We start from the raw sequence: 18,291 nt of genomic DNA, 5'->3' as shown, positions 1-18,291 counted from the left end.
GCGGTGAGCGGGTTTGTCCGCAGCGCTCCGCTCGCTCCTCGCAGCACTGCCGATGGAGGAGTGACACCCAGCGGCTCCTGCCAGCGCTGCGGCCACTGCGGCCACTGCTGCGGCCACTGCTGCGGCCACTGCTGTCCCTGCTGTCCCTGCTGCTGTCCCTGCTGTCCCTGCTGTCCCCGCTGCTGCCACTCCTGCCCCGGGCACAGGGAACCGGCTGCGCTGAGGGGAGAGGGACACCTCGCACACCTGAGGGACCCCCTTAACCCTCGTATACCTGAGGGACCCCTCAGTCCTCACACACCTGAGGTACCACAGGTGTGATGTGGCTCCCTGACCCGCCGACCCCCGGCCTGGAGTTGAGTCCCAGTCCGATTTGTGATGTCGCATCTCCTTGTCCTCACTTTCATCTCTGCTCACCTGTCTCCGGCACGTCTGTCCCAGCCGAATCCTGCTGCCCGGCTGTGCCCACTGCCGTGTGACACTGCCCGCCTGTCCCCTTTGCCGAGTGACACTGCCCGCCTGTCCCCTTTGCTGTGTGACACTGCCCGCCTGTCCCCACTGCCCGCCTGTCCCCTTTGCTGTGTGACACTGCCCGCCTGTCCCCTTTGCCTGTGACACCGCCCGACCCCCGCCCCGCTCCCCCCGCGGACCCTGAGGCGACCCCGGCCCCTCGCAGCTGCTGCTGCTCCCACGCTGAGCAGGCAGCCAAGGCTCCAGCAAACCAAGAACATCCCAATCCCGCTCTAGGACTGGGTACCTGAAGATTGTGGGCACAAGGCGCCAAAGAGACAAAGCTTTTATGAGCATATCCACAAAGTGTCGTGTGAGGGGGTCTGAGGCAGCTGGGAAGGGGCTCAGCCTGGAGAAAAGGGGGATCAGGGGGAACTTGTGGCTCTGCACAACTCCCTGACAGGAGGGGACAGCGGGGAATGTCGGGCTCTGCTCCAGAAACAGCGACAGGAGGAGAGGGAACCGCCTCAGGCTGGGCCAGGGGAAGCACAGGGCGGGTAACAGCAGCAATTTCCCCATGGAAGGGGTGGGCAGGGATTGGAAGTGCCCAGGGAGGGTTGGATCCCCATCCCTGGATGTGCCCAAGGAATTCCTGGAGGTGGCACTCAGAGCTCTGGGCTGGGGACAAGGTGGGGATGGGGCACAGCTGGGACTCGATGGGCTTAAAAGGAATTTCCAACTAAATGATTGCGTGATTCTATGATCTGGCATGAATTGGTATCCACGTACTGTGAGGGTCTCTGCTTCCTAGCCCTGAATATTGTTGCATACAAAAAGAAAGCCAGAATTCCATAGCACATCCATAATTTGCCTTGCCAAAATAAGAGTCACAATGTGTGTCACTGCTGCAAATTGCTTATTTCTTCTTTTACATGGGCATATATAAATAAAAGCAAATATTTAAGTAGTCTACCCATTAAAAAATTTCCAGTTTAGTAAAATCACTTATTGAACCAGACCGACACATTTAAAATGCTACTTGTCCCATGTATTGCCACTTGTGATGGACAGATTTATGAAGAAATGTAAGACACACTGATTTTCTAGGTTACTCTGTGAAATCTTCAGCTGAATACCAGTTTGTTTGGGATATATGACTTGGGATATCTCTGTACGGTTGGAATATCTGTATTTCAAATCCAGGAGTAACGATGAAGGCTCTCTGAGATGCATAAGCCACAACTCCATTTGGAAATGAATGGCTTTATGAAAAAGCTGAGCTAGACTGACACGTTTACCTCCTGGGACAGAACTATAGCACCTCGACAGCAATGACAATTCCGGAGTAGGAATGCAAGCGCTGAGAACGGACGACCAAACACCGTCGGCAGCTTGTCGAATTTCTTAGATCAAAAGCGACGGGGCAAGTGACACAAGTACATTTCATTCTGCAGACTGCCTAAGAGGAAACCCCTGTCCACCTTCTGACCGCGGCACGAGAACGTGCTGCCGGTGAGCACATGGACTGGCACCGAACCATCCATCCCCAGCCCGGCACCGGCACCGCTCCGGTCCCGGCGCCCTTCCGGGCCGGGCCGGGCCGGGGGCGGCTGCGGGGGCTGCGGCCCCGCTCGGAGCCGGCGGCGCCGCGGGGAACCGGCCGGGGGTCGCAGCCCCCGCAGCCCCGGTGCCCCCGCGGGGCGGGCCCGCCCCGGCCCCGCTCCCGCCGCCCCGGAATTGGCGTGGCGGGGCGGGTGCGCAGTTCCGGCGGCAGCGGAGGGCGGGGGCCGGGCAGAGCCGCCGCGGCCTCGGCAGCAGCTGCAGCCGGAGCGGCGCGGGGCGCCAGGCCCCCGCCATGGAGATCGAGAAGGAGTTCCAGCGGCTCGACCAGGCCGCCAGCTGGGCCAGCATCTACCAGGTGAGGGGCAGCGCCCGGCCCGGCGGGGAGCGCCGATTCCCGCTGCTTCCCGCTGCTCCCGCTGCTCCCGCTGCTCCCCCCGGCTCCCGCTGCTCCCGCTGCTCCCCCCGGCTCCCGCTGCTCCCCCCGGCTCCCGCTGCTCCCCCCGGCTCCCGCTGCTCCCGCTGCTCCCCCCGGCTCCCGCTGCTCCCGCTGCTCCCCCCGGCTCCCGCTGCTCCCCCCGGCTCCCGCTGCTCCCGCTGCTCCCCCCGGCTCCCGCTGCCCGCGATGTGCCGGCGCTGCCCGGCCCCGAGGGCCGGTCCTGCCCTGCCCTGCCCTGCCCTGCCCTGCCCGGCAGCGCTCGCTGCCCGCCTCGGGGGCGCAGGGACCCCCCGGCACAGCCGAGCGGGGCGGGGGCCGCGGGCCCGGCGGGGAACCCGCGCTCGGTGCTGCCCTGCCCGCGGGAGGGGCGGCGGGGCATCCCCGGCCGGGGGCGCATCCTCATCCAGGGGCTCATCCTCACCCAGGGGCTCATCCTCATCTAGGGGCTCATCCTCATCCAGGGGCTCATCCTCATCCAGGGGCTCATCCTCATCCAGGGGCACATCCTGATCCAGGGGCGCATCCTCATCTAGGGGCTCATCCTCATCTAGGGGCACATCCTGATCCAGGGGCGCATCCTCATCCAGGGGCGCATCCCCGGCCGGGGACACATCCTCATCTTCTGCCGGGGGCACATCCTCATCCAGGGGCTCATCCTCATCCAGGGGCTCATCCTCATCCAGGGGCGCATCCTCATCTAGGGGCTCATCCTCATCCAGGGGCTCATCCTCATCCAGGGGCGCATCCTCATCTAGGGGCGCATCCTCATCCAGGGGCGCATCCTCATCCAGGGGCTCATCCTCATCCAGGGGCGCATCCTCATCCAGGGGCTCATCCTCATCCAGGGGCACATCCTCATCCAGGAGCACATTCTTATCCAGGGGCACATCCTGATCCAGGAGCACATCCCCGAGCAGGGACACATCCCCGAGCAGGGACACATCCCCGAGCAGGGACACATCCCTGATCCAGGAGCACATCCCCGAGCAGGGACACATCCCCGAGCAGGGACACATCCTGATCCAGGAGCACATCCCCGAGCAGGGACACATCCCTGATCCAGGAGCACATCCCCGAGCAGGGACACATCCCCGAGCAGGGACACATCCTGATCCAGGAGCACATCCCCGAGCAGGGACACATCCCTGATCCAGGAGCACATCCCCGAGCAGGGACACATCCCTGATCCAGGAGCACATCCCCGAGCAGGGACACATCCCCGCAGGAGCTGTTCGAGCTGCCCCTCCCGAGCCGCGGGCACCGAACCCATCGCATTTCTGCTTTTTCTCAGAAAAGCATCGAAGGGGGCATCAAAATGCATTTAGCTCTTCAGTCACCTTAATGGCAGAACAGAGCCTGGAGCAGCGTGCTGGCAATACTTGTGCAGCTAGCTGGTACTGGGTTTTTATTGTGTCCTTTACTGCATTTAGATTTTTGGTGATATTTAAAACAACCCTGTGACATATGTGAATACTTGATATAGTATTTGCCTTCTGCATCCAGCTTTATGTACAAGCCACAGGAGTTAGAGCTTTTATCTTTAAAAGTTCTTCACACGTTTATCTGAAATGAAGTTGTAGAGAAGCTGAAATACATGAATGACTGGGTGGATGTGTTCAGTCGGATCAGGCAGCATTGCTGTAACATCCATTTGAATGTTTCAGCTGGGATGTTGCATAAATGAATGACTTGAAGTTCATGTTTGCAACAGACGTTGAGCTTCTCTTCTTTCAGTGTGAATTTCTCTGGCAATAGACCAGTGAGAGGAGTTGTATAGAAGTGAAATAAATGGACTTCAGTTTCAGAGTCACAGCAGGCAAGTTTTAACAGCAGTAGCTTGCAGAGTGAACATCTTCAGTTGTCTGGCATTCAGAGAATAAGCGTGAAATGTTGAGCCTGCTTTTCAGAAGGTCCGTTTCCTACATTTCCCTTCCCTGCCGAGTGTCAGTGCTTGCTGACTGTATCAGTTGAAAGTCATGTGGATATATGACGTTATGTTTTTGCTGAACTGTTCTGGATGATTTGGTGTGTTGCAGGCTTAGTGCTCAGGAAATGATTTTGAGTAATAGAGCTTTGTAATTGAAGTGGTACATTTCTACAGGTACAATTTAATTACAGAAGTGAAATATCTAAGTAGAATGGGAGAATGGCCCATTTTCAATGAGGGATCAGCAGTCAGTGATATTTTTGTCCTGCTCTCTTTCAATGATATGACTCAGTGGCCTGCTCAAACTGTGGCACAGCATGAGCTTTGATTGAGGACTAAAATTCAATTTAAAAAAGGACTAAAGTGATTCTTTGATTTGCATCCAGCTATTGACAGCACAGGGGGTGGGGTTTTTGCTCTTTTTTTTTTCTTGATTGATCAGTAACTATGTGCATCTATGTCATGAAATTCAGTTTCTCAATGGCATCCTGCTTTGGAAATGGCATTTTGGTAGGCATCTCCAGGAGGAATGGGCAGCAGTCAGGGAGGGCTGGCTGAGGGAGGTTTGTCTGGGTGCCACATGACTTGGAAGGGTTAAAATTATCCCTGCTGCTTTTTTTTTTTTTTTTTTTTTTGGAGGAGCGGAAGCTGTGTTCAGCTATGATAGTAGAGTTGGGAAAGAATAGAATTTAGATTGCCTTCTTTTTTTCAGCAGAAGTAATCACAGGATGGGGACACCAACGTTTCAAAATGAAGACTTTATGTAGGGGATTTTGTGACAATGTTTTGGGCACTGCACAGTAGTGGAACCATTCTCTGTGCAGCTGGTCAGAGCAGGGTGAACAGTGATGAAGTTCTCTGTGTTCTGTTAGTCTGGGGTTTTCTTGAATGTCTATTTCTGTCCCTTACTTTCCTCTAGATTTACTTGCTACAAGAACTGTGAGCCATGAAATCCTGTGGAGGTTGTTCAGGGACCCGAGTGAGAAAAGGAATTGCTCAGGTTCTGGCTGTTGTTTGTATTTTAGAGAAACATAAGCAGAAGAAAGGCACATTGGAATTAAAATCCTCTTCCATAAAACAGTAAGTTAGAGGAATGTGAGCTTTACCATGTGCTAGCTGTGGTAAAGGTGTGCAACACAAAACAAATGCTTAAGGGTGAGTGGATGATATGCACCCTGCAGAAATACCATTAGAAGCATCTATTGGAATGAAAAGCATTCACTCTGGAGATGTCACAACAAAAAACCCATACCCCAAAGCTAAGGAAAGCACAGCTGAGGCTTTTAGAGCAAGGAAGAAAAGTAGATATTTGTGCAGAATATCAAAGCAACACTGGATTGTCATTTGCTCACAGTGAGTGCAGTATCAGATTTTCATAGTAATTTTACATGCAGAAGTCTTTCAGAACTTTAGGAGATATTTTATTTTCTAACTTCTTACACAGGTTGATAGAACGAGATATTATCTTAAAAACACAACCCTCAAATACAGGTAGAGTTGCTTCTGGTGTTTATATAAACCAGATATGTTGACTTCAGCATGTTGGCCAATGATATTAACTTTGTTGTGCTTATCAGGATCAGTAAAAACACCTCTGAATTATTTACTGATGTACCATTCAACTGGGGATTCCATTCACTGTGGATGGAGGCAGAGCTGACATTTGGGGACAGCTCATGCAGAGTTTCCCATGTGAAGGTAACAAAATGAAACTAAAATGTGCACTCTTTTCTAGTTTTTATAGTTAGTGGAATATATAATAAGAAAGAACTGGATATAGTTTAGGTTTTCCAGCATGTTTGGAAGTGAGTATCCCCAAACCAGAGCTACCTATCTCTGGAAAGAGTTGGGTTTGAAGCCTGTAAATAGGTGTTCTCAATTTCTATGTTAATTTTGAGGGTCTTTTAACCAAATATAAATTTATTAATATTCAAACCTCTCTAAGCTAAACTAAAATACTACCAATTATTAGAATTAATTTCATTCACTATGGGAGGAAGGCAGAAAGGTATTGTGGCAATTTTGGATGTCAAGAGGGAAGAGGCATGGGAAGTTTATAAGTGTTCACTGTCGCTGGAAAAACATTTGTAGAATATATAGATGGATTTTGATGCTGAAAGTAAACTGTGGAATGGTTGACCCTGAAGACTTGTAAGAGTGTGGCTGTGTTGTGTATTTGAAGTCAGTGGACAGGAAGCCCTCCAAGTGCTGTTGGTTTATAAGCTGCAGCTGAAAGCATTTGGGTTATTCCTTTGCTTGGGTGCTGAGCAGCAGGTAAACTGTGGCACCAACATGACTTTTGGTAAATGCATCTTTGTGCTTTACTCTGCCAGTTGTAGCTGCAGGTCTCTGCATGCTGTGCCTTGCCACTGCTTAATTTGTGCTCTGTTGATTCATTTGAGGCTCAGCATAATTGGCTCTGCTTGTGGAAAGCTGGTTTGCAGCTCGGGTTGCAGGGAGTCTGTTCCTGCAATAAGCTGAAGATATTCCATGTTTTCCTGTGCTGTGCAGAGTCTTTCTGCATTTTTGCAGGGCTGGTGATGGAGAAGCAAAGAGTCTGAAAAGGCAGAGCTGCTGTTTGGCTGTTCTGTGCCATTGGGACACGCTCAGGGCACTCTGCTGCCTGAGCTGGGTTTTACTGCTCTCTTTTCCAGGGCAGCTTTTCCAGCTGTGTGTGCTGCTGGTAGATCTGGGACTGGGGCAGTCCCATTATATAGAGCTACTGAGCCCCTTAACCTTGCTGTTTTCTACAGAGCTAAAAATCTAAATACTTCAACCCACAGCTTCTGGAAGCAGAGCATGGAAAAATGGAGCCTGTTATGGTTATCATTTGCTAAAAATTTAGAAATGAGAAAATGTGTGGACAGTGCTGACCTGCTTCTGAGCATTTTTGGAAGGGTTTTATGGTGTTAGTGTGTTCTTCCACATGGTACTGTTGCCTCCTCTGTGTGCTGGAAGCACAGATGTATGGAAGGAAACTGTTAAGGAGAAAGCAGTGTTGGCCACATGCCAAATTATGGTAAATCCAAATAGAAATAGCCCTAGTAAGCAGAGAGTAAAATGTGGTAGTGGTAGACCAAATCTTTTTCAAACTAAAATAACTTTTAAAATATGCTGGGTAGGTTTGAAATAACAGTTCATCCTATAGTTAACTAAACATTAAAATTAAATGTTTTCCTGTAATACTTGCTTTGCAAATGGACTTTCTCTAAGGGTTCCCTTTAGTTAAGACTTTATAAGATGTGGCTTACACTGAAATATCACAGCTACTTTCTCGTAAACATGAAAATTACCAGGTTTTGGATCAGTGTCACTTGCACGGCCCAAGTATCTGTTAGGATTGTGAATTTAGCCCCATCAAATACCTGCAGGTACTCAGTGATTCCTTACCAACAAACATCTGATCTCTGAGCTTGGATGTCTGCAGTGCTTACCACTGAGGTTTTCTGCTTTCTTTTTTCCAGTCATTGGTCAACTTGTTTCATGCTGATTTGCAGAAGAGGTGGTTTGTTTCTCTCTGGTGCCAGGAGACATGCCCTTGCTGGTTGGACTGGGAGAGGCACTTTGATAGAGCATCCAAATGCCTTTGTGTGTTCACTTTGTAGATGGTGTAGTACAAGTGCCAATTCATTTTCTACCAAACCCTGTGAATTCAGATGTGCTTTTTCTCTCACCCACGCAGAATACAGCTAAGATTCAGCAGCTTGCCTGTCATATTATACCAAGAAAAACTGGTAAAAGTGATTCTTGGAAATGCATGTGATTCTGCTAATAGAGATAGCTGATCTGCTTTCATACTGGGTTGTATTTTCTGCATTTAAGAAAGCAAGGTCACAGAACAGCAGCGAAAAATTTATATCCTGGTTGGGGAGGAAAATGAGCTGGCATAATATGAAACTTTTAGAAATGGTTTGAATTCTATTTTTTCTTATTTTTAATTCTGTACACTTTCCATGTATGCAGTTGTCTCAGCTCTTGGTTGTTGTGGATGCTTTAGGAACATGCATTTAAGGGGTCAAAAGTCACCTTCAGCACTTGAGATCAGTGGTGAAGATTTACCTGTTTCACTAATGATGAAGAGATTATTTAATCAGATTTCCATTGTTCTGTGCTCTATTTCTTCTCCTCAAAAGGTTAAAACAGTTTCTGTGTCAATAGAAATAGAAAATTAAGCTCCAGTACAGCAGGTTTTCATTCTGCCAGTTTAGGCAGAGCTGTGTGGAGTAAGGGGTGAGTGTGGAGCTCACTGCAGGCAGGGGAAACCCTCCCCTCTGGGCTGAAAGCTCTCTGCACTTCATGTACTAAAATAAAATAATTGCTACTCAAAATGCTACTGCATAGTACTAATCTGAACTTAAAGCAGCTGTTGTGTTTGTTATCTGTCAGGTGCTTTTGCTTGTTTCTGAAGTTCCCAGAATTTTATGCTGCTTCTGTCAAGTACTTGATGCTGAGAGCTATCCTACAAAAGACACTCTGTTTCTCAGATTTTTTCTATTTATAAGGAACAAATGTCCTACACATAAAGAGGAATGTTCTCATAACCTTCTTCCCTTGTACAGTTCAGTGAGAATTGCTTGTTTATACCATTCCTGATCCCACAGTAACAGGTTACAGTAACATAAACAGCGTGACCTTTTAATGTGATGGCAGGAAGTAAAATGTGAAATCTATTTTAGAAATGCATCTTTGACTAAGGAAGAGGATACTTCCTTTTTCTGACAGGAAAAATAACCCATGCTCCTTCAGAAGATCTCGATTCAGTTTTACTGTGTGGGGCCTGTTTTTTCCACTGTCTTCTGTACAGTCATTGCAGCTGCTTGAAGTTGGACTAAACCTCTGCCATCTCCTCATGTGGGATTGAATCTCCTTTCTTCCCATTTGCACAGCCAGCAGTGACTAAAGATGGGGGCTACAGGAAAAACACAACTCTGACATAAGCAAGAGGTTGATTTTAGTAAGAGGAACTTCTTCTGGAAAGAAGGAAAGGGTGGGTCATTGGAGCAAGAACTGGAAAAATACTACATATCTGAATAAACTGCTAAAATACATATTGAGACATTTGACAGGATTTCCGAATATTTCCAGAAGTGGAAGAGGTATGGGGGATTTTACCTAGTGAAAGAGTGGGGGTGGACAGCTACCCAACTCTGGAAAATGTTTTTACTTTCTTCATTAAGAGTTTAATGAAACTGGAAATCAACACTGTCACTTCTTTTTTAAACTTCTGCCAGTGGAGAATTTTCAGAGTAAATCGCAGTTGCTACCTGGAACTCCGTGGTCTGTGGGATGTCATGAACAAGAATTGTGTTTCAGCCTGTTCCTTTTTTTTTTTTTCATTCCCAGTAATGAAACCTTCTCAGAAGTGGCCTCAAGTGTTCGTGGAGCAGAGCAGATGTGCCCAGGTGCTGTTTGGAGGTTCCTGCAGGGAAGGTGTGCAGGGTGTTGGTGCTGGGCTGGGCTTGGTGTGAGCACTGGGGCACTGCTCCCTGCCTCTGAGCAGCCTCACCTGCCTGGCTCAGGGCTGGTTTCCCCTGCTCTGTCCCTGCTGAGTGCCACACCTGTGGCAGATAAAGCAGGGCAGCAGTGACAGCCTGGCTGTGCTGTGCTGCCTTGGCAAGGGACAGGGAGCTCTGGCACTTGCAGGCACGCAGCCCAGCTGCTCAGCCCTTCTCTGGAAAAAGGCTCAGGCTGTTTTCAGGGGCTCCCCAGCTTCTGGAGTTCTTTGTACTGTGCCCCTCAGACTAGCCTGGTGCTCAGTAGAGGTGAAAGACTGGAACAGGAGGTTGAGAATATGTGAAATCCTTAGAGCTGTTAAGTTGCTGGATTTATTAGCCCACATGAGAGCATTAGTGGACAGGTCTAATCTTAGCAGACTTCTTAGAGCCTGTCAGGAAGCAGACAGAGCAGAAAGGTTTCATGGAAACTCCTGACTTATGGCTTACTTGCCATTGATTTCATGTTTATCATTTGTGCAGAGCTGACCATCAGGAGCCCCTGCTGGGAGCCCAGCCTGTCAGACAGGGCTTTGCTGGGTCACCCACACAATCCAGAGTACAGGGTGCTCAGTGACTGGCTGGCAGCAGGAAATTCCTTGTGTGCTGCTCTGCCTGCTGAGTTCCCTACCACATAAAATTTAGGGTGGTAAAACTATTATGTGCTTATTATCTTGGGTAAATAAGTTAATATTGCTACCCAGTTAAGAGCAAACTCAAACATTGATTGCTTTCTTGTAATAACATCTACATCTTTTGGGTTTTCTTGTACCAAAGTCTTTGCTGACAATGTGTTCTGCATATTAAACTCTCTTCAGGCAAAACTGTGTCCTGAAATACTTACAGAAGAATAATACAATTTAAAAATGCATTGCTCTCAACGTTGTTGATGTGAAAGGAGGCATTTGTGTGTGATTCTGATAGCTGATAACCTCTATTTGTGGATCAGTGCTCAGAACCCTTTGGTATAGCTGTGTTTTGGGGGAGTGGGGATTGGAAAGGAATGTGATAGGTGTGAAGGGTTTTATTTAAAGATATTTTCTGCATTTTTTAGTTGGTTTTTTTTTTTTTTTCTTCCTGTAAGTGTTCCAGATCTGTTCTACAGCTGCAAACGAGGATTTGAGGTAGACACCAAGTGATAAAGCATGTTTAGTCACAGCTGATAACTGGCCTTGGCTGGCAGGAAATGGAGCACGATGAGCAAGAGTCTGGTGGAGCCTGGGGTGTGGTGGGCTCAGGGCTGCCCTGGCTGGGCTGGCAGGGAGTGCTGAACTTATTGGAGTCATGTGTTTCCAGAGGGGACACTACAGGAGGTAGAAGTTGTGAGGGTTGCTTGGCTTTGCTAAATCAGCTGGTTCAGTTCTCAGAATTAATTATTGTAAACTAGCAGGATGAGTAGATGTATGGGGTGGCAGAAGTGTTTATCTCATCTGATGCACACCACTGGCTCTCACTGCTGCCTGTTTCATTAGCATGGGGAGCACTCAGCAGCCCTTTGAAGGCCTGGCTTGTCAAGTTTTGCAGTCTTTTTCATGTGCTGGAGTGCAGAGTGCTAATCTGTCCTGCATTAGGGTGTCTGTGAGCACTTACCTCGATGATGTGATGTCCCTGTTTAACATTGACATTTGTTTTTATAAACTCTGGGTTGCTTTCAGATGAGATGTCCTCTGCAGCTGGGCATGAGAGCTCTCTGTCCCTGCTGGGACAGTGAAAACATCCTCTAATAACACAGGATTGCTTCTGTCAGTGCCTTGAAGCATTGCTTTTCAGCTTGGAGGACTATAAATACCAAATACATTTTAGCTTGTAAGGTCTGGCTGGTTTGGGGTTATGGGAGGGGTTGTCTTTGTGCCAGCTCCCAGGCTTGTTTGCCATAGGTGGATTTTCTTGCACATTTGCATCTCCTGTATTTAAGGGTTAAGTTTCCCTTTCTGGAAAGCATATTGGCTTTTTCTGCCTGACCCTCTGGGCAGTTTACTGCTCTGGAAGTAGTTGCACAAACATTTGTGCCTTTATGTGCAACTTCTGTTAAAGCTTGGTGCAGAATAAAGTGTCCAGGCATGCTGGCCCAGAGCCAGTGGGGGCTGGACAGTCCTTGGTGTCCCCATCCCTGGCACCCTGCTGTCCCCATCCCTGCCACCCTGCTGTCCCCATCCCTGCCACCCTGCCCTGGCCAGTCTCACAGGGCTGGGTGGGAAACAGCTGAGGTGTCTGACTTACCCCAAAAATCTGGTTGGGCCATCAGCTGGGAGCTAAGCAGCTCAGGTTCAGACTGCTGTAAGGTTTAATATTAACCTAGCTTAGTTAGATTGCTTTCCTAAACACAAATTAGACAGTCATGTGGAAAACCAGGAGTATCCTAATTCTGCTTTATCTAACATCTGTTTTCAGCAGTACTGTTTGTTCTCAGCAGGTTTTTGTGTGCATTGCAGTAGCTTGGCAACCTGTAGGTTGCACCATTCAGTGAATTCAGTATGGTTTTAATCATCACTACGATTTTCCTTTCCAAATTTGAATATTCTAAGTAGAGTGAAGTGGGCATCTGTGATTTTTAACTGCAACCACCACATTCAACAGATCCCAACTCAAGCAAGCTGTTCATGCAAATTTGAATCCAGCAAGTTCCTTCCATTGCTGTCCCAAAGTCTTTCTTAAGAAAAGACACTTAAACCTTCTTTCTGGCAGTGGTGTTTGAGCAGTTGCAGGCTCCTCAAGTTCCCAGAGAGGGATTTGGGCAGCTGCAGAGAGCCAGAGCTGCTGAGAGCAGGGCTGGGTGCTGCTGCTGCTGCTGGAGCAGAGTTTGACCTTTCCCTGCATGCAGAGGCACGAACCTGCATTGTGCAATCCTGGGAATTGTACATTCTCTTTAAACTCTTGGAATCTTGCTAGGTTAGAAGTGATAAAAAGCTTTTATTAACAGTGTAATGAGCATGCTTTGGTGGAGTGAATCTGCAGGTCCATTGCCTGTCTACTTACTAATGGCCAGCATGGTGAAATGTTCTTTTGCCATAGATTAGAACTTGCTGGAGTTTAGTTTTACATCCCTAATTGCAGGGAACAAACAGAATGCAGGGGGGAGACCCACTGCCATATGGAGCTGGTACCTGTGTAACACAGTTCATAATTTTGAATTCATGGGTTTCCTTGACACTAAATTCAGTTTTCCCCCCTCATGAATCTGATTTAAAGACTGCATCTCAAGGAAGCCAGGAAAGCAACACACAGGACAAACATCTTCAAGGAAATGAAGTTTGCCATTGAATAAGATGTAGATGGTGATATTTTTAAAGGTAAAGCAGAGTTCACAATTTCCTATGAAACAATTCCTCCACTCCCTTTCTGGTGTGTTTTAGTGTTTCCTCTACAGGCTTATAACTTGGAGAATTTTGATGGAATTAGTAGAAAGTTGGAAATGTGGCTGTTGCTTGCCCCATAGGATTCTCCACATTGGAGCACCCAGTGTGAATGAAATTATTTATGCACAAGGACACCCCTTAGCCATGAGGGAAGAGAAATTTGCTTTAAACTCTGACTCTGCCAGCTCAGTGTTTCAAAGTAATGAGCAGTTTACTTTTCTTTCTCATCTGAAGCAGCTGGGAGCTGGACCTTGCCTTTCCCTTTCCAGGCAGACTCTTCTGAGTGCTCCAGGATGAGGGAGTTGGCCTTTGCCTTATCAAATGAGAACATTTGCCTTTATAAATGAAACATTTCAGAAAGAGTAGTGGGAAGTCACTAAACTCTGAATATTCTCTTGCATCTGGTGTGTTAACAGCATTGTGCTGTGAAGGCTGATTTAGTATGATAGTATAATTTAGGAGGGTTTGGAGAGGGAAGGAATCTTTGGGGCTCTTACAATATGCAAACTAATGAGAGGTTGCAGTGAACACAGCTGTTTCTGGCCAAGCTAACTAAGCTAGGAATTCAAATTGCTATTTTTAGTCATCCTACAAGGTCTCTAGTTTTCAATGATACCCATGTTATTACTTCTAAAAATGATATTGTTATGTACTTATCACCCTGACAATAAGCATTTTTAGTGCAACCAGTCAATTAATTTTTAAATCAAACTAAGTGTTTGCAGTTCTGTGAGATATTGTGAAGATAGCTTAGCAGAAAAAAAAACCTAGTTGAAAATGTGATTTTGAAGCTTTGTTTGGAACTTTCTGCAAAGATTACTGGATGAGAAGAAGCATTCCTCAAAATCTGAGTGTACTGAATAGACCTACTTCATGCATAAATTTGTTGCTTTTAAAAAGAACAGTCTAATTTTAACATAGCATATGGCAAGCTGGTGTCTAAAACTAACTGGCTGTACTTTCTAAATGCATATATAACTTGTTTAACCCCAGATAAGTATTAAAGAAAAAGCATTGTAATTCAAACTTTCTTCTGTGAACACCAATAGCTGGCTTACTCCATCTATAGATTATGATAGATAAAGATCTGAGTTTAGTTTTAGTCAGTGTTGGGGGTAGAAATTGAGGCTCACAAATTTATTCAATTTTCACAAAATCCTGTTTCCATGATGGTAAGAGACTTTCAAACCAACTCAAATCAAGAAAATAGAAGTGAGACAAACTCCACAAGTTCTGATTCCTAGGGAAGAATCCTTTTGTTTCTGGCATTGTGTCATCACAGGAAATGTGCCATTGAGAGCTAATCTAGAAGTGCTTTTGCATTTAAAGGATTTTCTCAGCAGAAGTGCCAGAGGAATGCAGGATCCCCAGGGCTGTGCTCCCTTCCAGGGTCACTTTTCTGCACAGTGCTCACGATGGGCAGGGGAGCTCATCATTCCCATCCTTCCAGGAACCAGGGAAGAAAAAAATCATTCCTGCAAGAGCCTAAAAACCTGTCCAGAGAACTGGCCTCCCTCCTGGAAGGAGAGCTGCCCCAGCACAGCTGCATCCAGCCAGGGGCTGGATTCCTGGCGTGGTGCTGAGGAGCACTGCCCCTAATTAGAAACAGGGCTTGGAGCATCCCCTGGGAGCTGATCCACTGGAGAGCATCTCCTGCAGGAGCAGGAGGATCTGCCTGGGCACTGGCACCACTCCTCATGGGCAGAGAGCACATCAAAACCCTGCTCCACAGTGAAGTTCTCACTGAAACCCTTCCGTGTTTCAGCAGTCCAAGAAGACAGAGATGTTTATTTTGGAATGTAATGACAACAAACTGGACATTAGGGTATTCAAAGGACAATAGCAGCAATGTGAAAAAGTGTGTGGTACTTTGCTTTGTAAACCCTACGAGTGTGTTTTTGTAGCTCTGATGAGCAAAGTATTGTGTGTGTGCACGTTCTCAGAGGCAGCTGGTGTTTCCCCTTTGCAGCGAATGCTGGTGGAGTCTTAGCAGCAGAGCAAAAAGGAATTGATGATAACTCTTGGAGTGTACAAAGTCTCCTGCTTCCCCTATTACTCACTGTGGTTTTGGGAGGTGTTGTAAGGTGCCAAGTCAAGCTGTTGAATTTGTAAAGAGCTTGATAAGTAAATAGGGAAGTGTGGAGCTCTGACAGCTCAGATTTGCTGTTTCCAGGCACGTGGGGTTCTGTAAAGCCTCTCTGACATCAGTGATGTTTCTTGCTCTCACATTGTCTCTGCTTAGACAAGTTTGCAATACTTATTTTGAGCACCCACCAGAATTTCTGAGGTCAGATTATTTCCTGTTTTCAAGTAGTAATGTAAACTTCTTTGGTCTTCATTACTGGTAACCCCTTTAATGCAGTCACCTTTCAGGAGAGGTGTCTGTTTTCTTCTGCTGGAACCTCCTTATCTCTCTGTGACAGAACCAGTGCTGCAGAAATGTGAGAAGCATTGTCCTGTTTGCAAAATCCAGGGTTAAAATTCATTTTCAGGGAATCACATGCCTTCCAAGGAATTGTCCTGGTGCTAACTGTATGGGTATAAAATCAAACTGAAAAAAACATGGGTTCCCCCCCAGCACAGCCAGGCTGTGGGAGTGCAGCTCCTCTGGCCACCTCTGCTCTGCTCAGTGGGTTTGGTTTACCAAAATGTTTACCAATGGTTTGCCAAAATATATTTGGTGTACCCTCTGGGCATGGTGGGTGCCAGGTGAGGAGCTCTCTCACATAAAACTTTGTGTTGGAAATGATCTCCACAAGGCTAAGATCACTTGGGAATTGCAAACTGGTCTTTTTTCTTTGACAGTTCTGGTATTTTAGTGGAATGTGCACGTCACAGATGGGCAGATGTGGAATACTGGACTTGTCTAATTATCTGTTATTGTGACCAGCGTTTTTGAGATACCAATGAATTACCTAGACGTATTAAACTCATGTAATCTCCAAAAGGATTAAAAATAATGCTCTGGTAGTTCTGTAACTGTGTGAGTTTAAACTGCTGATGAGACAACTACACGAACATTGGCATTTCTTTTTTGAAAAATAAATCGAACATTTGCAATCTTATTTTGTTTCTTTAAAATATTTGTCCTGAGTGAAATGACTGCAGTGTTTGTCTGTTGAGCAGCTAAAGTGCTGTGCTGTTTGTTTGGCTTTTAGTCAACACACTTTCCAGGAAAAGGTGAAAGGACACAAACACCACAGACGGGTTTCGCTTGTAGCTCAGTGCATGTGAAGTGCTTAATCTGAAGTGAAGTTTCTAAAATCTTCATCAGGGCTGAGTGGGAAGAGTGGAACTCAGATACTTGGGGCTGGTTGCTTTCAAACTCACTTGTGATATTACTCATGGAGCTCTCAGAGCTTCTTCTGGTCTGTGTGCTGCTCATTGCTGGCACAGTTCATTAGATGAGTGTGTTAATGATCATCCCAGCCAATTTAGGGGCAGTAGATCCAGCACTAAAGACAGGCTGGAATCTCTTCAGCAGAAGGTGACAATGTCCTTCTGTGCTGGTACAACACCTGGTTCAGCAGTGGCCTTTCAGGTTCCTCCTCAGCTGCAGGTCATGCAGATATTCTGCACATTTCTCTTCTTTCATTGGGCACTTGCCAGCGTGCCCAGCTGAATACAAGAGCAGGATGTGTCCAGAGCCTTGGGCAGCCACTGGGATCAAAAATGGGAGAAAAGGAAAAAGAACCTGTAAAGAGCTTTGAACTGGTAAGACCTTGAATGTGCTACCTGGTGAGGAAGCAAGACCTACATTTAATTATCTTATTTCCTTATTAGTCAATTCCATTCATTTCTTTTAAGATTGCATGGTGATAATGGATTATGCAAGATTTGGGGATTTGGGGGAGTGGAGTCTTGCTTTTTTAACATGAACTGAGGTTGTCAGCACCATATCTCTGAAAGAGAGGAGAGGACTCTGAGTGAGTATAGGTAAAAATTCCATGGTAAATTATTGCATGGTTCCTATTTCATGAAGCCAGAGATCCCCTTCAGGAACTATCTGCAGTGGAGGACACTATTTGTCCTTTTGTTTCCAATTTGAACCATGCCATTTGCAGCTTGTCTGAATTCTAGAAATTACCTTGGTTGTGGAGCACATGGAAGGGTGTGAGGAGTGTTCCTTATCCCTCCTTTACATTCTAGCATTTGCAGGGTTCATGTCTCTCTCCTCTGAAGCCTCCAAAGCCTTGGGTTTTCTTCATGTTTTTTTTTTGTGGTGGTGGTAGCTCTGTAAAAGCTGTAATGCTCTTAGACAGCTTGTGAGATGTCAGAATGAAAATATTAGGTAACTAGGAAAGCAGGACTGTTTATAACCACAGTTGTCAGTCTGTGAAGCCTGGAATACCCTACAGGCCAGCAATGATACATTTTTAAACTCACACAAAACCCATACAAATTAAGGTCTGGATTTGCTATGCAGACTAAATTCCTTTAGGAGTTATGTGGATATCTGGTCTGTGGGATGCACCAGTCTGTTTGAGATGAGGTTAAACCAAAACTCTTTATGTAGAGACCCCCTAATGTTTGGGCAAACCAAGATCTGGATCTCATCTTGGTGGTTATTTTTCTTACAGAAGAGGAGCAACTGAGTTAGAACCTCTTGACACTTTAATGAGAGTGTGGTTTATTTCCTGGCACTGACTTTGTTTGATGATACAGATAGCAAAGCTTTGCTTTTGCACAGCAGCTGTCAAGAAAATGCCATTTCACATTCTCAAATGTCTCTATCCTTCCAATATTGTCCAAGATGCACTTCTGGAACTGAGTGACTATCTGGGAGGAAAAACAGGGATGGATGTGAAGAAGAAGAAGGGAACTTGAGTTGTTTTCTTACTCTGACACTCCATTCAGTTGTTTCCTGTTTTGGCAGTGAGTGCATGGCTACAAAACAGCAGAAGTAGAGTGTTCCTGCCAGCAGCTCTGAACTTCTTCTGTTATGGGTCATAAATTTCAAGGGCAAACTATATTTTGAACTTACTGAAATTTGAGAAGTCTCATGTAATTCTTTAACCTGATACTAAAGTTTTGCTCTTTGATTTCCCTGTCTCTGCTGTAACATTC

The 18,291-nt window shown here is 46.6% G+C and overlaps 1 protein-coding gene and 1 long non-coding RNA gene across 2 annotated transcripts in view; both read left to right on the top strand.

Annotated features, from left to right (window-relative positions):
- LOC306809855 overlaps positions 1–18,291 on the top strand; it is a 639,653-nt gene that overhangs the window by 42,246 nt on the left and 579,116 nt on the right. The gene's annotated exons all lie outside the window — the stretch shown is intronic.
- PTPN1 (protein tyrosine phosphatase non-receptor type 1) overlaps positions 2,210–18,291 on the top strand; it is a 32,206-nt gene continuing 16,124 nt past the window's right edge. The window contains exon 1 of the mRNA XM_079321748.1: positions 2,210–2,368. Coding sequence (XP_079177874.1) covers positions 2,306–2,368 — 63 coding nt within the window. The 5' untranslated portion in view covers positions 2,210–2,305. The remainder of the gene's footprint in view (positions 2,369–18,291) is intronic.

The sequence above is a fragment of the Erithacus rubecula genome (assembly GCF_903797595.1).
Source record: "Erithacus rubecula genome assembly, chromosome: 18".
NCBI classification, from domain to species: domain Eukaryota; kingdom Metazoa; phylum Chordata; class Aves; order Passeriformes; family Muscicapidae; genus Erithacus; species Erithacus rubecula.
This window is presented reverse-complemented; position numbering and strand designations above follow the sequence as displayed.